Source organism: Hordeum vulgare, chromosome 1H (assembly GCF_904849725.1).
Source record: "Hordeum vulgare subsp. vulgare chromosome 1H, MorexV3_pseudomolecules_assembly, whole genome shotgun sequence".
NCBI classification, from domain to species: Eukaryota; Viridiplantae; Streptophyta; class Magnoliopsida; order Poales; family Poaceae; genus Hordeum; species Hordeum vulgare.
The window spans coordinates 348107188-348132046 of record NC_058518.1 but is presented as its reverse complement, the minus strand read 5'-3'; the positions used below and the strand labels follow the sequence as shown (position 1 = coordinate 348132046).

Genomic DNA, 24859 nt, shown 5'->3' with positions numbered 1-24859 from the left:
ACTGCTCAGGCCTAGGAGGCGGCGTTCCCGTGGGCTGGCCCGGCGTCGGAGCTCATCGACCTCACCGTCCCGGACGAAGATGAGGATGATGACACATGTGACAGTCCGTGTTGCGGTGACTTTCTTTTAGGTTTAATTACGTTTATGTAGATTTGGACCGGCTTTTGACCGTTGTTTTAAATTTTAATGTTAATTTATCGTTGTTTGGGCTTTTTTATATTTCTATGTTGTTTTAAGTCCACGTTAGAATTTAGGTTTAGACATGTACTGGACGAATGAACCGATCCATTTGTAAAACCGGACATCAATGTTTGCTTGGCCGATTCAAAAGAATAAAAAGTTAACAAAACGCATTTTTTTTGGATCGATCGGTTAAAGTCGCTCTAACCACAAGAGGACGTGCACTTCGCACATTTTTTGACGCGTACGATGCTCCGATTATGTACAGCGCAACGTGTGGCTAGGCTAGAGACCGAACTGGATCGACCGGATGATCGATGATAATGAAATCTTCTCTAGCGCCGCCGTGGCTTGGCTGGGCCATGCATCTATACGCGCGGGACCATCCCTCCCACGAGCACATTCTGTTTTTGCACCGTGCGCGTGCAAGGCGACATCGCTGCTAAAACGTTCGCGTTTACATGCGCATTGTCTCTCTCGGTCTCCGATGGGTAGCGCTCGGGCGGACAGTTTTACGTGCTTTGGAGAGTTGTCGCTGACTCGCCGGTCGGAACCAGGGAGATACGACAACCCAGGTTTCCATCCGATCACATTACTGGCTCCGGTCCCGGCCGGCGCATGTCGGGAGGGGATAGCCTATGGGCGGTGAACGGTCCATGTCGGATATCCTCTCTCAGGCCTAATTGCATGCCAGGACGATTACAAATGATCTTCACCTATACTATTGTCATTTGGACTGGATAGGTAGATAGAGAAGTACTCCCTCCATCTTAAAATAAATGTATCAACTTTGTACTAACTTTAATATAGAGTTGTATTAAGCTTGAGACATTTATTTTGGGTCGGAACGAGTAGATGTATCGTCGGTATGGAAGGGCTGAGTGAACGACCTATATATAGAAGATGACGAATCTACTTGTTTTTATAGCAGAAACCACGCAATGCATTAAAAATGGGGATTACAACGTGAAAATGACGTGACGTGGATTACTGTACATGCATGCAGCTCTATGTTTGGCTCGGCGACTTGGACATTGTCCTTCGGCTTGACCCGATCGATCTCACCAGCCTATAGGTTTGAATGGGTTTAGTAAGGCGCCTTGCCGGGGGAAAACACACGAGTTTGGTCGAACGAATCACAATAAGTCGACGTTTGTTGACCTAACGCATGGGGTCTGTCTGGCCTGATGCATGCATATACATGTATAATATGCACATAACCATGTCAGTTAGTTACTGTAGAAGGGGAGGACAGAAGTTCGTATGTTCCTAACAATTTTCTTTGAACCGAATCTCGTCCTTAACAATTGACGAACACAGTGAACTGACAGTGACAGGTAGCTTCATCACAAGGTTAACGTGCTTGTTCAAAATGCTTCACAAGGTAATTAAACCACCTTGGAGCACAGTTCATCGTACTTACTTCATAACGTATATATGCGCTATACACTCAAGTGCCACATGCATATCGGATCTACCACCACCGGAAACCAATCAAAATGCCCGATGAGCAGCGATCGATCGATCGACCGATCTTTGCCACGGCCTACACGGCATCCTGTCGTCCCTGGATGGATTTCTTGCAGTAGAGGATGGCGTCGCTGACGGCGGTGTCGGCGTGGCCGTGGCACCAGTACTCCGTGGCGCTCGCGTAGCTGGACGTGGACTGCCGCGCCGGGGACGACGTCGTCGCCGCGGCGCCGAAGGCAGCCCTGGACGCCGACGACGACCGCGGGGCGAGCGCCCGCACCGGCAGCGCCCTCACCTTCCGGCACAGCGGCGCCAGGAGGCGCAGGTACCGGAGCAGTATCCTCCGCGTAGCAACCAGCGGCGCGTGCCGGCCACGACGGCGCGAGCTTGCCGCGGAGGCCGGCGTGCTCCGCGCGGAGTAGAAAGCGGGCGACGAGACGTAGGAGTAGGACACGACCCCAGGCTCGCACGCGAGGAGGGGCTGCCCGGCGCCGACGAGCATCGGGGAGAAGCACTGCGCGCCGGCGCGTGTCAGCTGGCCGAAGTCGAACTCGGCGGCCTCCTCCTCCACGTCATCATCCTCCGCCGCCGCTGCGGCGGAGCACGTCCACCGCATGGAGAAGAGCTCCGCGGGGTCCATGTCGATGAAGGACGTGGAGCTGTTGAACGAGCACCCGAGGCCGGCGTCGGCGTCGAGCCGCTCGATGGACGCCCTGCAGCCGAGCCACGCGCGGGAGAAGCTGTCGCTGCGAGACGGCGAGGCCTCCATGGACGTTGCCGGTTGACGGCGCGCGAGGTGGCGGGAGAGAGAGGCTCGGGTCGGTGTGCGTGCGAGTGAGAGGACTCGGAGGTAGCTGCGTGCGTGTGAACTGATCGAGGCGAGCGCGGGAAGTGAGTGGCGCGACGAGGAAGATAATATAGAGGCGGGCGAGGCGAGGGGGCTGTGGCTGTGGGAGAAGAGAGGAAGAAACAAACAGACCAGTTGACGTCTCTGGAACGAGGCGTTTGGTGCCGTGTCCCCTTCTTTTTTCCCGTTCCAATGCAAATGCAGAGGCTACAAAAGGCATTTCCAATTCCAGACCATGTACTTTTCACTGTTCCTGGCCACGGAGCAGGCTGTTGCCATTGCAAAATTCCATCCAAATATGTATCGTATAGTGGCTATAGGCCAAAAATGATGATCATTTGCATTTGCACCATCTAAAACTGCACACCGACCGAACTGTGAGGACCGTGTCACACTTAGCTTGGTCTACAAATTTCGTCAAACAGAATCATATTAACAAATCAGGTCGCCCTAAATGCCACACCATCCGTTCACAAATATAAGATGTTTTGGATATTTCAATATATGTTAAATACAGACCGAAATGAAAAAGTAACTAAACATAAGATTCGCTAAAACAGGTTTTTTTTTTTGGGAACATCCTATATTTATGAACGGAGGGAGTAACAGATTTGGGCGTCATGCACTACTCTGTGTTTTGACACTTGTTGTGCTGCCGACCATACAGTGGGAAAGACAGATAACGAAATGTTAGTATTTTATTTCAGTCCCCAAAAAACCTGTCAAAGACAAGCTCATCGATGCAGCCAGCAATAATGCGGGATTAGCCGGGTGGGTGAGGTGATCGGGACAAAAGAGTGTTCCCGCAGCGAGCATCTCCCCGTCGTCATGTCACCATATGCGTCCGAGCTAGGTCCAGAATCTACATGGAACAACGCCCAATGTTTCCAGATCATAAATCTAGCATGTTAGAGCGACCAGGCAAATCTGACACCCCGATACGTCCACGGACGCGTCCGGGCATCCAGCGATCGCGTCCGGGCGATTTTTCATGTTTCATTTCCTTCATCTACATAACTTATTTTCACTCTTAAATTCATATAAAACCATACACGTCGATCACATAAACTAAATGTCACACATAAATAATAAATATTGGTATCAAACATAAGTATTGTTACATCAAATTTATTTGAAGTGCACAATCAATCTCTGCTCTTTGATTTCCATTATGGATTCATATATGCTCCATCAGATCATTGAGTAGTTGCGCGTGCACGTGATGATCTCGGAGATTTTGATGCATCTACAGAAAGTTCATAATGAAGTGCATCTAGATCTTTCGGGATTTCAACTTGTTCTTCAGGTGCTTTAAAATCATTGGTTTCAGCTACACCATCACATTCATCCTCGACGATCATATTGTGCAAAATAACACAACATGTCATCAGCTGCCAAAAAGTTTTTGATTCCCACATTATTGCAGCCCACAAACAATTACCCAACGCTCTTACAACACTCTGAATGCCCTTTCCTCATCCTTTCTAGCTGCTTCCTGCATTGTTGTGAAGTGCTTTTGTTTGTTGCCGTGTGGTTCGGATATGGTCTTCATAAATGCAGCCCACTGAGGATATATGTCATCAGCAAGATAGTATCACATGTTGTAGTCTCGGCCGTTGACGATGTAATTACACAGAGGTGATTCCCCGTTGCAAAGCCTCTTGAACATCGGAGATCGTTGAAGCACGTTGATGTCGTTGTGAGAACCCGATATTTCAAAGAAAGCATATCAAATCCATAAGTCATGTGATGTCACCGCTTCTAGTATGATAGTGGCCTCACATTTCTCAGTTTTTCCACTATGCAATTAATTGATCCGAGCATTCCTGAAAATCCTCTCGCCTCTCCAATAGCCAATAGTTTCTCTGTATCCTACATATTTAGTTCTCTCAAATACTCTGGTCTAAACACCTCGACCACAACATGGGCAAACTTGACATTAGTCTTCACACACCTACTCTCTTCCATCCCGATCATCCCACCAACAACATCTGCCGTAGTATCAAGTGCAAGCATTCTCACATCAACCGTGCACTTGTGCTTGGCAGAGAAAGAGAGTTTACTGCAGCAATCCCTTGTCAGCTTGAATTAGTCATCGTGTGCTTCCACTGCGTCCATAATGCATAAAAATAATGGTTTTCGTATGCGAAAACGATGATGAATCATGGATCATCCGGGAAAATTGGGTTCGAAGCAAAGTCCTTCGGCAGTAGCTTTGCTCCGGATACCCTATCCCGATTGAGCACACTTCTCCCTTTGATTGAGCCATTGAAATTGAGAATATACTCCACTTGGCGGTCCATTTCCTCTTGCATGGTCATGAGCATCATCATGTTCATTTCTTTGCCCGAATCCGATGAATCGAAGAACACATCTTGAATCATTTGATCAAGCTCCATCAGTCCATACTCCTCGCCGAACGAAGCATCATAATCCATCGTTTCCCCTAAAATTTGAAAAAGAAATCTGATCAAATATTGTGTCAAACACATCCAGCGCAAGGCAGAGCTAAAGAGTTGCCGAACGTACCGTGGTGCCTTCCCAGCCAACGACGACGTCCTCTGCAGCAAGAACGGGACAGAGGACTCCTCTGACAAAGCCGGCAGGACAGAGGCTACGAACGGCGACGAAGCGCGTGCAACGGTGGAGCTGCGAGACGGACGACACGAGGAGGAAGAAGAAATGAAAACAACAAATGGATCCAGCAGTTCTGCGAGGTGGATTTGGCGCAATTTGCGGTGGGGTTAGGATGTCGGGTCCGACGTGACTGACGTGTCTGGGCTCCCTTATATCCGTTTCATATTTGAGCTGAATATGAATGGTGACAGTTAGTCCGGGCGTTTGAGGTCGGTTTAAGAGGCCGGGCGTTTGAGGCCAGTTTAAGAGGCCCGGTTGAATCAAAATTTCATAACCGATCAACGATCAGCGGCCTGCCTGGACGTTTGAGGGGGTATGAATGGTCCGGTTGTAGATGCTCTTATTGCACTACCAAGTACGAACACTATCTACCACTAACAATTTGGGGGTGAAATAATCTATGTTTTTCCCGAGCAAACATGACAGAAACCCACCAACCAACCAGGAGGCAAGAGCCAATGGCCTTCACATGCGAGCCCGCCCTGCTGATCCTCACTGTGTCGCCCCGGCTGAGTACGCCCTGCAATATTCAAATCGCGGAGCATGGGACGTGTAGGCTGGCGGGGGAAGCAAGCACAGATTCTGAAGGGAGCTTTCGAATGGCGTTCCACGAACCTGGTCCTGAGGGAGGCAGAAGAGAGGAACAAAGTTCAACGCCTTCGAAAGATGCCGGGGACAACGGTCTGCGCGAGAGCATCTGATGGCGTACGGTCTCCCATTTGTTATTCAGTGGGGAGCTCAGTAGGTGAAACAGAAAAACCACATGGCGAATCCAGCGTGATGATCAAGAGCATTTTGTGATGGACCAAAGGTGTGCAAGTCTAAAACTCTAAAATCTAGAGTCTAAATGCAGTTTTGGTGCATGATGTGCACCAGTGCCTCGAAAAGGAAATGGAAATTATGCGCGGCGCCCGTCGAACCGCAAAGAAGCCTTGTTGGAAAACCGAGCTGTTGAAGAAAGGCGTGGAGAAGAAGCCAGAAAAGCATTTCTGTCCATGATTAAAGGGGATGCTTGGTCCAGGAAATGTACTACTACTGGTGTTCTTTGACGCTTTGTTTATGCTTCGGGTTGGGACATGTGTGAGCTTTGTGCCTGCTCAGCAATCATTGCATGTTTTAATGAAATTTTATGAATGTTGAACATGATTTTGAGAGCTCCCTACTTTCGGACGTGATGTTTTTAAACCCGAGCTCAAATGAGCTCGGTGAACAGTAAATTCAAAAAATTGTTATAAAATGTTCAGAAAAATCTGAAAATAAATTGGGCAGACTTTGACAAATGTTTTAAGTGCTCATAAAATTTCATCATGAAATCACATTTGTGGAAGTCGTGACAAAAAAAAAACAAAATTGAAACTCTGAAAATGCTACTTTCAAAAGCATTTTGGAGCACAAATTTTGTGTTTTTTGCCTCGACTTCAAAGAATGTGATTTTGTACTGAAATTTTGCAATCTATTAAAACATTTGTAAAAGTTTTCTGTAAAAAAATTCAGATCTTTTTGAACATTTTAAAATATTTTTCGAATTTACTGTTCACCCGAGCTCATTTGAGCTCGGGTGTAGAAGAGCACTTTCCCCTACTTTCTTGAAATATCAGATTGTATTCTTTTAGGTAATGCCTGGAACTCTTACTGTTTCCTAAGCATCCCAGATGTGGACTATGTTGGTTTAAGAGTAGAGTAGAGGCCAATGTTGTTTACTTACTATTCCCTCCGGGACAGAGGGAGTACAAGCATCCCAGTTGGCAAAGACAATCCTAAGCAGATTTAAAGAGTGAGGACTGGTGGAAACTGTAACGGAACATGAGCAGAATAGAAGCAGTCTCGAAATGATTAAACTCTAGAATATGCAGTACTTACAATATAAGGCATCTCCATTCTAATGATTAAATACATGTAATGATGATCAAGCAGGAAAACAAGGTGATACCTTGATGCGTGATATTGTCGGTTTCTGATTTCTATACCAAGCACCCAGGAAATGACATCTTTGCAAACTTTCAAAAGAACTTTTGTAAGAACAAAGGAAGAAACAGACAAAGCGAATAATTCAAGGTTGATACCATTATGTGCTCTAGGCTCTAGCATAACAAATATGCCACAAGATGTGAGACTTACAGCACCCGGCAGCTATCCACATGACTTTATGCTAGGCAATGCAAAAAATGGCAGCTAAGGTTTGGAGACATGAATGACTACTGATGCTGCTTCGCCACTGATCCATGTTCCAAAACTTAACAACAAATTAGACATAACAACAACATATGAATTATGCCGACCAGGCAGCCATGTACCTTCATAATATGACAGATTCTGAGCTTGCTCTCATACTTTGTCGAGCAATAGAGTACGTTTTGTCCCCACAAATCCAAGCTTTCCAGGAGCACAGGTTTGCAGAATATTTACTCAAAATACCTAGCATAATTACTCAGAATAATGACCCTCAAGAAACCATATACATGGATGCTAGAGCTGGCATGATGTCAGGCAGCAAACTAAAAATAGCACCATAAAAAGAAAAGTGAATGTTACCTGCATGTTTCCAACTACTTCCGAGATTTTAAAAACCCCACTACAGATGAGATATCATCAGATGCTACTCCCCAAATATACTGGAATAACCACATATATATTCTAGTTGAAACAACAGATGAGATAAAAGCCTGATACTTACAATGCTGCAGAAATTACATGCAACAGATCGTTGAGCAATTGTGAAATTGTCTAGAGTTTCTAAATCTAAGTAAATTCAGGGTTATCACAGCAACAGGGCTTATGGAAACGAAATGGTTATTCATCCTTGCTGTGTATGTTGTTCTACTGGTAGTAGTATATAAAGGTAAGCATTGCACTGGTACTGATACATGCCAACAGTTCTGAAGAGCGGAAGAAACCAACTGTGATGCAATTCAGTTCCATAAACCAGCATTGACTGGAGAACTGGATTCGAAAATGGTTTCTCTATGAAGACTTAATTGTTACTTGGACAATGGCGATTCGTGCAAACTGTCATACAAGTCCGGTGAACTGTGTAATGCTACACCTTTAGTTTGTCGAACTTAATAAAGCTAGAGTATTACAACTGCAGCAACATCAGCTATGCAACCAGCATGATAGGGCATTGTTCACAACACGCTGACTAAGTTCACTTCAAAGCTTCTTATCAGATTGTTCTCCGGTGCTTTTCAAGTCATATGGCTTAAGTCTTGGTCTTTTTGCGCTACAGCCCTCATTCTCCAGAGACCTCAACTTATTTTTTATCGCAGATATCTTTGCAGCACGATCAGTTTGTGCTGACTTGCTTCCCGAACCACCTGCTAGTTTCTTGTCTTTCAGCGCCCTTTGTGAATTACCAGAATCCAGGGAACCCTTCTCGCTCGCTAGGTGAACCACCACGGGACGTCCACAGACCAACTTGCCATTCATTTTCTCCTTTGCCAACTGAGCTTCCTGCATGCTCACTTCAGGTGGCAAAGGTGAGAATTACCAGGACCCATGAGTATTTGCAACAAGTAATGAATATCACTCGTACCTCTTTGGTAGTGTACTGAACAAAGGCATAACCACGAGGCTCGCCTCGCTTCGGGCCACGGGTATGCAGCAGGAAATCCTCCGCTATGATCTTTCCATAGGGGGAGAACATCTTGATAACGTCAGACCTGGAGAATCACACTATAATGTTGGATTACACATAACACCAGGCTGACCTTGGAAGGAAAGATGCACCAGAGAAAAACTCACTCTGATATCCTAAAATCCAGATTGCCCACATAGAGCCTACTCGCCGACTTATCGCTGTCAAGACCCTTGGGATCCTGCAAAATAAGCTGGTTACAAACACAGCAACTAGGCATGCTGCACAATCACCTGTCGCCCCTTCCTAACCAAGACCCACTTACCATTGCCACTTAGGAATAAGTCGTTGTGTACGCGATTCAGCGCCAATTCCAGAAAAATGGATCTTCGGCTGCAGAGAGCAAAGAGGACATCCAATCAGATGCCCGAATTCGGTAAATTTACCACAGCGGTATGTACTCTTAGAACAGATTCTCCACAGTACCGCAAACATCAGACATGCACCCAGATATCAAGTATCGCCTAAAGGATTCGCTGGTCGGGATTACTAACATCGAACTAGCTACATCGGAGCGTACGCGAAGCGTGTCCGCGCGAGGTCTAGATCTATCTGCGCAGAGAGCGCCAGAACTGGGGACATAGACAGAGAGGCGGGGCAGGGCATGCCCGAAGAGCTTACCGGAAGCGCGGGAGCGATGAGAGCGTGCAGCGGTGCAGGGATCGCGTTGCTCCGGCGTGCAGCGGTGCAGCGATGAGCCGACGAAGCACGCGGCAGGCGGGCGGGCGGGCGGGCGGGGCGGCGGCGGACCGGAACAGTTTTTTTTTCCTTTTTCAGAACGGAGCAGAACAACTGCGAAGCAACGAGGGGAAATGATCAGATTTGGGTCAGTTGTAGCTCGGCCGAGCAGCAGATGCTATTCCACACTTATCGCGAGTGGGCCAGCCCAGCAGCGGGCGGGCTCAGCCCGTTTTCCGTCGTTTTCCCCCTTCGGGTCCCTGTGTTTCCTACGGTTTTCTGCAAGTTTTATCCCACAAACTCCGGTTCTCAGTGTTTTTTCTTCAGCTCTTTTTTTCGTGTTTATTTTTTTCTCGTTCATTTCCTTTTTCTGTTTATTTTTAAAATGGTTACATAATCATATACTCCCTTCGTCCGAAATCATTTGTTGCAAAAATGGATAAAAATAAATGTATCTAGATATATCCATTCCTCGGACAAGTATTTTGTGACGGAGGGAGTATATCATATAATGCTTGTCCGAGGAATGGATGTACCTAGATACATTTATTTTTATCCATTTTTGCATAATCATATTACATAATCATATACTATCTAAGAGCGTCTATAGCAGACCCATATAATGCCCCGACCCGCAAAATAACTGTCAAAATAAGGGTCGAGATGAAAAATGTTGTCAGACCAGACCCCGCAAACTCGTTCGACCCGTAAGATTTTTTAAGGGGTGCGGCAAAAACCCCTTCCCAACCCGCGAAAACACAGGTTTCTGCCTCGCCTATACGGTGCCCTGTATCACAGAAAAACGGTTGGCGGGACGGACAATTCAGCCCGCGCCCTTTCCCCACCCCTTCTGCCGCCGCGTCGCCATTGGTTCCCTCAGTCCGCCGCCCGCTCCGGGGCACAGCTATCAGCCGAATCTTTGGGGCGAATCGCACCGCTGGTTCGCCGCTTCCCTCTTCCGCCGAGCCGCTGCACCGGCTTCCCCGGAGCCGCCTATCCACGGCGCCGGGAGAGCCCCCGCTGGAGATGGACTTGAGCCTGTGCGAGAAGTTTCTGCTCGAGGATTCATCCTCTTCGGATGACTCAGATGTTGAGAAGATGCTTCTCACATTTCGCCGGTAGAGCTTGGTGATGGCCCTTGCCGTGCAGGAGCACGGAGACGAGAACCGAAAGAGGCAGCGTGGATCGACTGTCGTTCGTCTTTGCATTCCTCGAAATCGCCATCTCGGCAACGAGATGCTGATGCGAGACTACTCGTCGCCAGTCCAACATACCCGCCGCACCTCTTCTGGAGAAGGTACCGTATGCGCAGATCCCTCTTTGTTAAAATTGTTCAAGCTTGCGAGGCGAACTGTCGATATTTTACTCAAAGAAGGAATGCCGCGGGTTTGAAGGGAATTAGTGCATATCATAAAATCTTGGCAGCTATGCGGGTAATTTCATATGGCGTTCCAGCTTACTATACCGATGAGTACCTTCGCATTGGGGAAGATAGTACAATTGAGTCAGTGCGTAGGTTTGCCAAAGTGATTGTCCGTGTCTTTGGTACTGAATATCTTCGGGCACCGAACGAGGAAGACACAAAAGAATTGATGGCATTTAATGAAAGAAGAGGTTGGCATGGCATGCTAGGAAGCATAGATTGTATGCATTGGACTTGGAAAAATTGCCCAAAAGCATGGCAGGGAATGTATTGTGGCAAGTCTCATGATGCAACAATTGTGCTAGAGGTCGTAGCTTCACATGATGTATGGATTTGACATTACTTTTTTGGTATGTCGGGTACTCTAAATGATATCATTGTGTTGCAACGGTTTCATTTGCTTGCTAGACTTGCTAGTGGTGATGCTCCAGCTTGCAACTACACTATCAATGGGCATGAATACACAAAAGGATGTTATCTTGCAGATGGTATATACCCTTCTTGGTGTACATTTGTGAAGAGCATCAAAGACCCCCAAAGTAGGAAAGAGTCTGAACTCGCAAGGGCACAAGAGGCAGCCCGAAAAGACATTGAAAGAGCATTTGGGTTTTTGCAATCTAGGTTTGCCATTGTTCGTGGTCCTGCTCGGTTTTGGGACAAGCGATCCTTAAAAAAACATAATGACATGTTGTGTTATTCTTCATAATATGATTCTGAAGATGAGAGAGGCATGAACTTAGAGTTCTTCTATTGCAATGTGGGCAGCGGTGTCAAACCAGCTAGAGACCCTAACCGAATCAGAGCTTTTCTTCAGACCTACAAGGAGATTGAAAATGCAAACAATCACTGTCAACTTCAGAAGGATCTCATTGAGCACCATTGGCAAAGGGCTGGGGAATGGTAACATTCCATTTTTCCATTCATTTTCATTTCATTCATGTGTGCTTTGTTTACGGGACACGTTTTGTATTCACGTGTGACATTCATTTAGTTTGCTACGATGATTTGAATAATTATTGTACTTTGGATGATTACTATATTTGTAATATTGATATTCTACTTATTTTGCACATGATGAGTAATTCTGATTTACGGGGTATTCGGTTTGCGGGTCGACAAGGTGGCGCACGAGCAAACCCCGCATTGACGATCTGTATAGCAGCATCTTCTTCGAATATGCTTTTATACGGGTCCGTTTTGGGGGGTCTGCCTCTGTCCACACCCGCGCCGGCCAGCAAAACCCGTTTTTCGCGAACTGTAAATGGCTTTTGCGGATCGGCATTGTACGGTGTCTGCTAGAGATGCTCTAAGAGAGTTATACCAACTACCCTATTTATCTTGGCATAAAACCTATCAACATCAGCACACATGCCCCCACACATTTCACCCTGAAGGAAATAAATCAACAAATCCTGCAATTATTTGATTAGACCTTTGTGGGATTGGATTAGTTTGCTCATTGAAATTCCATAAAAGCGCGAACCAACATATGAAAACCAAAATAAGATATTGTGATGTAAGTCAGTGATTCCTTGCATCACACGAGTTGCTTGGCCTTGAGACCCTAACCAGTGGTAGCGACTTGGGGGTGTAGCAAGGGCCCTGCCCCCCCTAGCATCATGGATCAGCTGCATATTTTCTAATGAACAGTGTGAAATTGGTGATAATTTGCTGCTAAAAAAATTCCCAATGGTTTGGCCCTCCCCAATCAGTTTTAAGAGCACTTGGCCTCCCTAAAAGAATTTTCCTGGCTCCACTACTGATCCTAAGTGTCATGGTTCCGCAGCATCACAAAGAGTGATCGTGAGGAAACAACATGGGATGTTACTGTGCAATATTATCGATAAGATCACATTGGCCATTAAAACACACACATGGCCGAACTTGGATTTTCTAGTGGTGCCACGTGGCCCATATCCCTTCTTATGTGAATCTGTGAGATATGGGATGTCAGTGTGCAATGTTACCGATAAGACAAAATGAATTTGAAAAAAATGGACAAGTCGATAGCACACGAGATATTTCACACTATCTTTATTATGTACAATATTGTGCAAAGTTAGACTCACGTCATTGACAGTGATCACAATATACAAGACAAGATTGGTTGTACATGACCTTCCCTCTCTGGAAATTGCAACTCTGCATTCTTTAGATATGCATGTACATGAACAATTGAGCTAAATCTCTAATCACACCAGCAATCACATCCCACACACACAATAGCTCAAAATCAACCGCTCTTGGAAGTGATCTTCATGACGCTATCATGGAGAAACTGGAGCGCACCGGGAGAAACATAGGCCCTCTCCATTGTATTTACCTTTGGGGCCCCGATGATCGCCCTTGGAGGAGACAACGCATGCTGCATTACCCATATCTCAAGTGGGCGCATGTATATCAGGGATCTATAGCGAGCATCAATAGTCCATCCCTTCCGGAGTTTGAAATCAATACCTGATTCAAGTGATATGTTAACTATTTATAGCTTATAGCCAACAAACAGTTATCTCAAATAAATTGAGTCCCTATATGATTTATTCCAACAACTAGTGAACAAGTGACATTTAATAAAATCATAGGAATTATTAGATGAATTAAGAATTTAATATAGGGCAACCATCAGTACTAAAAAGCATTATCCTGATCAAAAGCAAATATATGTGAAACACTAAAGCTTTAAGTACACTGATGAAACAAGAGGTATACCCATACCCCTCTTCAGACCATCCTGCAAGAAAAATGCATTGCGTTGTAGTGAAAGCCCGATCCTCCATTCCTAACCGGATTTGGGTTATTTGTAGCTGGGCCAAGATGCAAATGTCATTTATCGCGAGTGGGCAGGCCCATCAGTGGGTCGGCTGAGCCTGTTTTCTGTTTTTTTCTTCAGGTCCTTGTTTTCCTACGGTTTTCTGCAAGTTTTTTTCCCACAAACTCCGGTTCTCAGTGTTTTTTCTCTGACTCTTTTTCCATGTTTCTATTTTCTCATTCATTTCCCTTTTTTTCGTTTATTTAAATTGATTACATAATATTTTTTCTTGCTAAGGACAGAAAATACCTTAGTACCAACACCTAGCCATGCCCGCTCCCAACCCCGACCCCTCCTGAACTGCTTTCCCGCACGGTCGGTCCAACCATCGCCTTCAATGCAGCCAGTGGTACCGCAGTTATGGGGAGTAATGGAGCGAGCTGGATTTCCTGATTTTGGCCAGAGTTATCCCAGGGGCGTGGTCAACTTTCAATCCCGCACAACGTAGCGGATGCGGGTCTCAAGGCCGAGGTGACTATTGGGGAACGTTGCATGGGAAACAAAAAATTTCCTACGCACACGAAAGACCTATCATGGTGATGATCTTCTACGAGAGGGGAGATCAGATCCACATACCCTTGTAGATCGCTCAGCGAGAAGCGTTAAGAACGCGGTTGATATAGTCGAACGTGTTTGCGATCTGCTCACGATCCGTCCCACGAACTTCGTCCCGGTCTAGTACCGAACGGACGACACCTCCGCGTTCAGCACACGTACAACTCGATGACGATCTCCGCCTTCTTGATCCAGTAAGAGAGACGAAGACGCGGCTGTATTCTCCGGCGGCATGACAGCGTGGCGGGGATGGTGCTGGAGCTACTCCGGCAAGGCTTCGTCATGCCATACCGAACTAGCTACGGGCTGTCACAAAGTAGTGGAGGGAGAGAGGGCTTGCTACTTCTCAAACAACAACGCCAGAAATTGGCACGTTGATGGAGACTTGGCTTGCGTTGGTTTTTCCCTTGAAGAGGAAAGGGTGATGCAGCAAAGGAGCAGTAAGTATTTCCCTCAGTTTGAGAACCAAGGTATCAATCCATTAGGAGAATCTCGTCAAGTCCAGAGTACCTGCGCAAACACAAAAGAGCTTGCACCCAACGCTATAAAGGGGTTGTCAATCCCTTCAAGATTTATTGCAAAGTGAGATCTGAAGGCGGAAAGTGAAACGAAGTAAAAGAGTAAGGCTGAAAATATGGTGTGAAGTAGACCCGGGGGCCATAGTGTTCACTAGAGGCTTCTCTCAAAATAGCAAATATTACGGTGGGTGAACAAATTACTGTCGAGAAATTGATAGAACCGCGCAAAGTCATGACGATATCTAAGGCAATGATCATACATATAGGCATCACGTCCGAGACAAGTAGACCGATACTTTCTGCATCTACTACTATTACTCCACACATCGACCGCTATCGAGCATGCATCTAGTGTATTGAGTTCATGACGAACAGAGTAACGCCTTAAGCAAGATGACATGATGTAGAGGGATAAACTCAAACCAATGATGAAAACCCCATCTTTTTACCCTTGATGGAAACAACACGATGCGTGCCTCGCTACCCCTTCTGTCACTGGGTGAGGTCACCGCACGGTATGAACCCAAAACCAAGCACTTCTCCCATTGCAAGAATCATAGATCAAGTTGGCCAAACAAAACCCACAACTCGAAGAGAATTACAAGGATATGAAATCATGCATAAGAGAGATCAGAAGAAAATCAAATAAGATTCGTAGATAATCTGATCATAAATCCACAATTCAACGGATCTCGACAAACACACCGCAAAAGAAGATTACATCGAATAGATCTCCATGAAGATCATGGAGAACTTTTTATTGAAGATCCAAGAGAGAGAAGAAGCCATCTAGCTACTAGCTATGGACCCGTAGGTCTATGGTGAGCTACTCACGCATCATCGGAGAGGTCATGGTGTTGATGAAGAAGCCCTCCGTATCCGAATCTCCCCCCCGGCAGGGCACCAGAACGTGCCCCAGATGGGATCTTGCGGAGACAGAAGCTTGCGGCGGCGGAAAAGTATTTTCGTGGCTCTGCTGATTTTTTCTGGGACTTTAGGGAATTTATAGGCGAAGGAGCTAGGGTAGGGGAGGCCCAGGGATCCCACAAGCTTGGGAGGCGCGGTCCCCCTGGCCGCGCCTAGGGGGCTTGTGGGGTCCCCTGGTGTCCCCTGCCTTGGTTCTCAAGCTTGACGCGTATCTTCTGTTCCGGAAAAAATCTTTTCGGAAGTTTTATTCCATTTGGACTCCGTTTAAAATCCTCCTCTGAAAAGGGTCAAAAAGACGGAAAAAACAGGAACTGACACTTGGCACTGAGTTAATAGGTTTGTCCCAAACAAGATATAAAAGGCATACAAAACATCCAAAGTTTGACAAGATAATAACATGAAACCATCAAAAATTATAGATACGTTGGAGACGTATCAGGGATGCACATAGGCTTGGGGTGCCAAAAGCCTCTCAAACCTCCACTGTATATAGGAGGAACAAGGGGGAGGGTGGCTTGCCGCCTACTCCAAGTAGGAGGATTCGACCGAGCTCAAGAGGGAGGAGTCCTCCTCCAATTCAATTTGGTGGAGGACTCCTTCCCATCTTGTCCACCTCCTTCCTTTACATTTTTCCTTTTTCTTTTTATTTTGCTTTCAACTGAAAAGGATTTATTGGGCTGGCCTCACCAGCCCACTAAGGGCTGGTGCGCCACCCATGGGCCTATTAGGTCCTCTCTCGGGTGGGTGTCCCCTCCCGATAAAACCCCGGAACCCATTCGTCACTCCCCGTACTTTACCGGTAATGCCCGAAATCTTTTCGGAAGCCAAATGCAACAATCCTATATATCAATCTTCGTTTCCGGACCATTCTGGAGTCCTCGTGACGTCCGGGACTCTGACAAATTCGGTTACCAACATCAATAATTCAACTATACCGAAACGTCACCCAACCTTAAGTGTGCAGACCCTGCGGGTTTGAGAACTATGTAGACATGACCGAGACACTCTCCGGTCAATATCCAATAGCGGGATCTAGATGCCCATATTGGATCCTACATATTCTATGAAGATCTTATCGGCTGAACCTCTATGTCGAGGACTCATTTAATCCCGTATATCATTCCCTTTGTCATTCGATATGTTACTTCCCCGAGATACGACCGTCGGTTTCCTCATATCTATTTTAATCTTGTTACCGGCAAGTCTCTTTTCTCATTCCATAATACAAGATCCCATGGCTAAATCTTTAGTCACATTCCTTGCAAGGCTTGTTTGTGATGTTGTATTACCGAGTGGGCCCCGAGATACCTCTCTGTCACACGGAGTGACAAATCCCAGTCTTGATCCATGCTAACTCAATGGACACCTTCGGAGATACCTGTAGAGCACCTTTATAGTCACCCAGTAATGTTGCACGTTTGATACACACAAGGCATTCCTCCGGTGTCAGTGAGTTACATGATCTCATGGTCATAGGAATTTATACTTGACATGCAGAAAACAATAGCAACAAAATAATATGATCACATGCTACGTTTATAGTTTGGGTCTTGTCCATCACATCATTCTCCTAATGATGTGATCCCGTTATCAAGTGACAACACTTGCCTATGGCCCGAAAACCTTAACCATCTTTGATCAACGAGCTAGTCAACTAGAGGCTTACTAGGGACATTGTTTTGTCTACGTATCCACACATGTATCTATGTTTCCATTCAATACAATTATAGCATGGATAACAAACGATTATCTTGAAACAGGAAATATAATAATCACTATTTTATTATTGCCTCTAGATCATATTTCCAACAGTATCCTACTTGCACTAGGGTTAATAATCTAGTATCACATCTTTATGTGATTTACAATGTAACAAATTTAACACCCATACAGTTCTGGTGTTGGTCATATTTAGCTCGTGGAAGAGGCTTAGTCAGCGAGTCTGCAACATTCAGATTCGTGTGCACTTTGCAAATATTTATGTCCTCCTCCTTGATGTACTCGCGGATGACATTGAAGCGTCGTTTTATGTGTCCGGTCCTCTTATGAAACCTTGGTTCAGCAATGGCACCAGTGTTGTCACAGAACAGATTTATTGGATCCAATGCGCTCGGCACAACTCCAAGATCTATCATGAACTGCTTCATCCAAACACCCTCCTTAGTTGCCTCTGAGGCAGCTATGTACTCCGCTTCGCATGTAGAATCAGCTATGACGCTTTGCTTGGAACTGCACCAGCTTACCGCACCCCCTTTAAGAATAAATATGTATCCGATTTGCGACTTGAGTCATCTGGATTAGCGTCTAAGCTTGCATCGACGTAACCCTTTACGACGAGCTCTTTGTCACCTTCATAAACGAGAAACATTTCCTTACTCCTTTTTAGGTACTTCAGAATATTCTTGACCGTTGTCCAGTGCTCCACTCCTGGATCACTTTGAAGCGTGCCAGCCATACTTATGGCAAGGCTGACATCCGGTCTTGTGCACAACATAGCATACATGATAGATCCTATGGCTGAAGCATAGGGGACGTCACTCATCGTTTCTCTATCTTCTGAAGTTACTCGACATTGAGTCTTACTCAACTTCATACCTTGTAACTCATGAAAGAACCCCTTCTTGGATTGTTCCATTTTGAACTTCCTCAAAACCTTATCAAGGTATGTGCTTTTTGAAAGTCCTATTAAGCGCTTTGATCTATCTCTATAGATCTTGATGCCTAATATGTAAGTAGCTTCTCCGAGGTCCTTCATTGAAAACTCTTATTCAAGTAATCCTTCGTGCTTCCCAAAAATTATATATTGTTTCAAATCAGCAATATGTCATCCACATATAATATTAGAAATGCTATAGAAATCCCACTCACTTTCTTGTAAATACAAGCTTCTCCAAAAACTTGTATAAACCCGAACGTTTTGATCACCTCATCAAAACCCTGATTCCAACTCCGAGATGCTTGCACCAGTTCATAAATGGATCGATAGAGTTTGCATACTTTGTTAGCATTCTATGGATTGAAAAAACCTTCGGGTTGCATCATATACAACTCTTACTTAAGAAACCCGTTAAGGAACACCGTTTTGACATCCATCTGCCAGATTTCATAATCAAAAAATGCAGCTATTGCTAAAATGATTCGGACGGACTTAAGCATCGCTACAGGTGAGAATGTCTCATCGTAGTCAACTCCTTGAACTTGTGAAAAACCCTTTGCCACAAGTCAAGCTTTATAAAAGGTCACATTACCGTTTGCGTCTGTCTTCTTCTTAAAGATCTATTTGTTTAGAATAGCCTTTCAACCTTTTGGTAATACTTCCAAAGTACATACTTTTTTTCATACATCGATCCTATCTCGGATTTCATGGCTTCTAACCATCTGTTGGAATCCGGGACCACCATTGCTTCTCCATAATCCGCAGGCTCATTGTTGTCTAACAACATGATTGACAAGACATGATTCCCGTACCACTCAGGAGCAGTGCATGCCCTTATCGACCTACGAGGTTCGATAGCAACTTGATCCGAAGCTTCATGATCACCATCGTTAGCTTCCTCTTCAACTAGTGTTGCTTCGACAGAAATTTCTTTCTGCCCTGCACCATCATCTTGTTGAAGCAGAGGTTCTACAACCTCATCAAGTTCTATCTTCCTCCCACTCAATTCTTTCTAGAGAAACTCTTTCTCAAGAAAAGCTTCATTCTTAGCGACAAACACTTTGCCCTCGGATCTGAGATAGAAGGTATACCCAAGTGTCTCTTTTGGTAACCTATGAAGATGCACTTTTCTGCTTTGGGTTCCATATTTTCATGCTGAAGCTTTTAGACATAAGCATCACATCCCCAAACTTTAAGAAATGACAACTTTGGCTTCTTGCCATACCATAGCTCATATGGTGTCGTCTCAATGGATTTTGATGGTGCCCTATTTAAAGTGAATGCAGCTGTCTCCAATGCATAGCCCCAAAATGATAACGTCAAATTGGTAAGAGGCATCATAGAACGCACAATATCTAATAAAGTACGATTACGACGTTCGGACACACCATTGCGCTGTGGTGTTCGAGGCGGTGTCAACTGTGAAACAATTCTACATTGTCTTAAGTGAGCACCAAACTCATAACTCAGATACACACCTTCTCAATCAGATGGTAGGAATTCGATCTTCTTGTCACGATGATTTTCAACTTCACTCTGAAATTGCATGTATTTTTCAAACGTTTGAGACTTGTGCTTCATCAAGTAAATATAACCATACGTACTCAAATCATCAGCGAAGGTGAGAAAATAACCATATCCACCGCGCGTATCTATGCTCATCGGTCCGAACACATCAGTTTGTATGGTCTCCAACAAGTCACTTGCACGCTCCATTGTTCTAGAGAATGAAGTCTTAGTCATCTTGCCCATGACACATGGCTCGCTTGTGTCAATTGATTCAAAATCAAGTGACTCCAAAAGTCCATCAACATGGAGTTTCTTCATGCGTTTTACACCAATATGACCTAAGTGGCAGTGCCACAAGAAAGTGGCACTATCATTATTAACTGTACATCTTTTGGTCTCAATTTTATGGACATGAGTGTCATCACTATCGAGATTCGATATGAACAAACCCCTCACATTGGGTGCATGACCATAAAAGGTATGACTCATATAAATAGAACAACCATTATTCTCTGACTTAAATGAGAAACCGTCTCGCAATAAACAAGATCCAGATATAACGGTCATGCTCAACGCACGCACTAAATAACAATTATTTAAGTTCATCACTAATCCCGATGGTAACTGAAGTGAGATTCTGCCGACGGTGATCACATCAACCTTGGAACCATTTCCCAAGCGCATCGTCACTTCATCCTTCGTTAGCCTTCGTTTATTCCGCAGTTCCTGTTTCGAGTTTCAAATGTGAGCAACAGAACCGGTATAAAATACCCAGGCACTACTATGAGAGTTGGTGAGGTACACATTAATAAAATTTATATAAAATATACCTTGTTTGGCGTTAGCCACCTTCTTATCGGCCAAATACTTGGGGAAGTTCCGCTTCCAGTGACGAGTCCCCTTGCAATGATAGCACCCAGTTTCTGGCTTGGGTCCAGACTTGGGTTTCTTCGTCGGAGGGGCGACAACTTTGCCACTCTCTTGTAGTTACCCTTCTTCCCCTTGCCGTTTTTCTTGAAACTAGTGGTCTTATGGACCATCAACACTTGATGCTCATTCTAGATTTCTGACTCTGCGACTTTCAGCATCGCAAACAGCTCGGCAAGTGACTTATTCATCCCTTGCATGTTATAGTTCAACACAAAGCCTTTTATAGCTTGGTGGTAGTGACTAAAGAACTCTGTCAGTAATAGCCTCTGGCGGGAGAGAAATTCCCAGCTCAGCCACACGGTTAGAGTACCTAGACATTTTGAGCACATGTTCACTGACAAACCCGTTCTCCTCCATTTTGCAAGCATAGAACTTATCAGGGGTATCATACCGCTCGATCCGGGCATTCTTCTCAAAGATAAACTTCAACTCTTGGAACATCTCATATGCTCCATGACGTTCAAAACGTCTTTGAAGTCCTGGTTCTAAGCCATACAAAATTGCACATTGAACTAATGAGTGGTCATCCTGATGCATATGCCAAATGTTCATAACTTCAGGCAACTCAGGTTGGGGTGGTTCATCACCTAGTGGTTCATCAAGCACATATGACTTTTGGGTAGCCTGAAGGATAAGCCTCAGATTACGGGCTCAGCCAACAAAGTTGCTTCCATCATTTTTCAATTTAGCTTTCTCTAGGAACGCATTGAAATTCAGGGTTGCTACTGCGCGAGCCATTGATCTAGAACATGAAATTTTGCAAAGATTACTTAGACTATGTTCAAGATAATTGAGTTTAGCTAATCATATTACTAATAAACTCCCACGCAAATTGACATCCCTCTAGTCATTCGAGTGTAGCATGATCCAAATTCACTATCTCAAGTCCGATCATCACGTGAGTTGAGTATAGTTTAAATGGTGAACATCTCCATGTTGATCATATCAACTATATGATTCATACTCGACCTTTCGGTCTCTTGTGTTCCGAGGCCATGTCTGTACATGCTAGGCTCGTCAAGTTTAACCCGAGAGTTTCGTGTGCGCAACTATTTTGCACCCGTTCTATGTGAACGTTGAGTCTATCACACCCGATTATCACGTGGTGTCTCGAAACGACGAATTGTCGCAACGGTGCACTGTCGGAGAGAACACAATTTTATCTTGAAATTTTAGTGAGGGATCACCTTATAATGCTACCGTCATCTTAAGCAAAATAAGGTGCATAAAAGGATTAACATAATATTTTTCCATGTTCTGAGTGTTTTTTCTTCAACTCTTTTTTCCATGTTTCTATTTTCTCGTTCATTTCCCTTTTTTCCACTTCTTTAAATTGATTATAGAATATGTTTTCTTGCTAAGGCCAGAAAATACCTCAGTACCAACACCAAACCATGCCGGCTCCCAACCCCAACCCCATCGCCCCACCACCCATACCGGCGACGCTCCCTCCAGCGGTGTCGCCCATCGCCCCGCCCCAGGCCCTAGCGCTCCTGGGAGTCCTCCTCCGCTGGTCCCCGCCACTCGCAATTGTCCTGGGATTCTCACTCGTCACAGTGCCCATATGTTGAGCGTCCGCGGGCTTCCGATCCAGATACAAATTTCGGCATGCCGCCGTCTCCCCCACCCGGACACCCAGCCTGCTATGGTGACGACGTGGAGTGCGTCTCGGGGACCCCTCCTGAACTACTTTCCCACCCGGTCGGTCCAACCATCGTCTTCAATACTGCCAGTGCTACCTAAGTTATGGGGAGTAATGGAGCGAGTTGGATTTCCTGATTTCGGCCAGAGTTATCCCAGGGGTGTGTTGAGCTTTCAATCCCGCATGGCATGGCGGCTACAGGTCTCAAGGCCGAGGTGACTGTTGGGGAACATTGCATGGGAAACAAAAAAATTCCTATGTACACAAAAGACCTATCATGGTGATGATCATCTACGAGAGGGGAGATCGGATCCACATATCCTCGTAGATTGCTAAGCAGGAAGCGTTATGAAACGCGGTTGATGTAGTCGAACATCTTCGCGATCCGATCATGATCCGTCCCACGAACTTTGTCCCGATCTAGTACCGAACAGACGGCACATCCGCATTCAACACATGTACAGCTCGATGACGATCTCTGCCTTCTTGATCCAGCAAGAGGGACGAAGAGGTAGATGAATTCTCCAGTGGCATGACGGCGTGGTGGAGCTACTCCGGCAGGGCTTCGCCGTGCCGTACCGAACTAGCTATGGGGTGTCACAAAGTAGTGGAGGGAGAGAGGGATCCACATAGGCTTGGGTGCCAAAAGCCTCTCAAACTTCCACTATATATAGGAGGAACAAGAGAAAGGGTGGTTTGCCTCCTACTCCAAGTAGGAGAATTCGGTCGAGCCCAAGAGGGAGGAGTCATCCTCCAATTCGGTTTGGTGGAGGACTCCTTCCCATCTTGTCCACCTCCTTCCTTTTCTTTTTTTCCTTTTTCCTTCTATTTTTATTTCAGCCGAAATAGGCTTTATTGGGATGGCCTCACCAGCCCACTAAGGGATGGTGCTCCACCCATGGGCCTATTAGGTCCTCTCCCGGTGGGTGGCCCCTCCCAGTAAAACCCCATAACCCATTCGTCATTCCCGGTACTTTACCGATAATGCCCGAGATCTTTATGGAAGCCAAATGCAACAATCCTATATATCAATCTTCGTCTTCGAACCATTTCGGAGACCGTCGTGACGTCCAGGGTCTCATCCGGGACTCCGAACAACATTCGGCTACCAACATCAATAATTCAACTATACCGGAACGTCAGTGAACCTTAAGTGTGCAGATCCTGTGGGTTCGAGAACTATGTAGACATGACCGAGACACTCTCCGATAAATATCCAATGGTGGACCTGGATGCCCATATTGGATCCCACATATTCTACGAATATCTTATGGGTTGAACCTCTATGTCAAGGATTCATTTAATCCCATATATCATTCCCTTTGTCCTTCGGTATGTTACTTGCCCGAGATACGATCATCGGTGTCGTCATACCTATTTCAATCTCGTTACCGGCAAGTCTCTTTTCTCGTTCCGTAATACAAGATCACATGGCTAACTCTTTAGTAACATTGCTTGCAAGGCTTGTTTGTGATGTTGTATTACCGAGTGGGCCCCGAGATACCTCGATGTTAGCTGTGCTTCCCTGGCAACAGCGCCAGGAATAGTCGTGTCGACGACACCAGGAATCCTTTTGCTACGGCTACGCCTTAAGGGACTTCCTAGGAAAATATGCAAAGGATTTCCCCCGTGGCCTTGGAGCCTTGCGTTGCTGTTCCCTCGAAGCGGAAAGGGTGATGTAGCACAGCGGTGGTAAGTATTTCCCTCAGTTTGAGAACCAAGGTATCGATCCAGTGGAGGAGTATCACAAGATCCTGCACAAACACAAAAAGCTTGCTCCCAACGCTATGAAGGGGTTGTCAATCCCTTATAGATTGTTCGCCAAGTGAGAACTGAAAGCAACAAAGTAAAAAAGCAAAGTAAAAGCGAAAGTGGAAACGATAGATGTGATTAGACCCGAGGCCATAGTGTTTACTAGTGGCTTCTCTCATGAAAGCAAGTAGACGGTGGGTGAACAAATTACTGTCGAGCAATTGATAGAACCGCGCAAAGTCGTGACGTCATCTATGGCAATGATTATATCTATAGGCATCACGTCCAAAACAAGTAGACCGATACTGTCTGCATCTACTACTATTACTCCACACGTCGACCGCTATCCATCATGGATCTAGTGTATTAAGTCCAAAAGAACAGAGTAACACCTTGAGCAAGATGACATGATGTAGATGGACAATCTCATATCAACGACAGAGCCCATCTTGTTACACTTGATGGCAACTAATTAATGTGTGCCTTGTTGCCCCTACTGTCACTGGGAAAGGTCACCACATGGTAAGAACCCAAAACCAAGCACTTCTCCCATTGCAAGAATCATAGATCTAGTTGGCCAAACAAAACCCAAGACTAGGAGAGACTCACAAGGATATCAAATCATGCATATAAGAAATCAGCAAATACTCAAATATATATCATAGATAATCTGATCACAAATCCACAATTCA

At 45.4% G+C, this 24859-nt stretch overlaps 2 protein-coding genes across 2 annotated transcripts; both read right to left on the bottom strand.

The window, feature by feature from the left end:
- Positions 1 to 1522: 1522 nt before the first annotated feature.
- Positions 1523 to 2558, bottom strand: LOC123410839. Its single transcript, XM_045103781.1, has one exon. The coding sequence runs from the start codon at positions 2417 to 2419 to the stop codon at positions 1727 to 1729; it is 693 nt and encodes a 230-aa protein (XP_044959716.1). The 5' UTR covers positions 2420 to 2558; the 3' UTR covers positions 1523 to 1726.
- Positions 2559 to 8075: 5517 nt separating this feature from the next.
- Positions 8076 to 9572, bottom strand: LOC123410828 (probable RNA-binding protein 18). The gene is made up of 5 exons (XM_045103770.1): positions 9390 to 9572; positions 9034 to 9101; positions 8876 to 8949; positions 8667 to 8793; positions 8076 to 8584 (listed from the first exon to the last, which is right to left on the bottom strand). The coding sequence occupies exons 2-5, from the start codon at positions 9034 to 9036 to the stop codon at positions 8285 to 8287; spliced, it is 504 nt and encodes a 167-aa protein (XP_044959705.1). The 5' UTR covers positions 9037 to 9101; positions 9390 to 9572; the 3' UTR covers positions 8076 to 8284.
- Between the last annotated feature and the right edge of the window lie 15287 nt (positions 9573 to 24859).

Excerpts from the sequence above, each read along its gene's own strand:
- LOC123410828 (XM_045103770.1), bottom strand. Across the intron at positions 8,794-8,875 it reads CTGGATTTTAGGATATCAGA|GTCTGACGTTATCAAGATGT; the intron begins GTGAGTTTTTCT and ends GTGATTCTCCAG. Across the intron at positions 8,585-8,666 it reads TTCAGTACACTACCAAAGAG|GAAGCTCAGTTGGCAAAGGA; the intron begins GTACGAGTGATA and ends GTGAGCATGCAG.
- LOC123410839 (XM_045103781.1), bottom strand. The coding sequence starts at position 2,419 with ATGGAGGCCTCGCCGTCTCGCAGCGACAGCTTCTCCCGCGCGTGGCTC.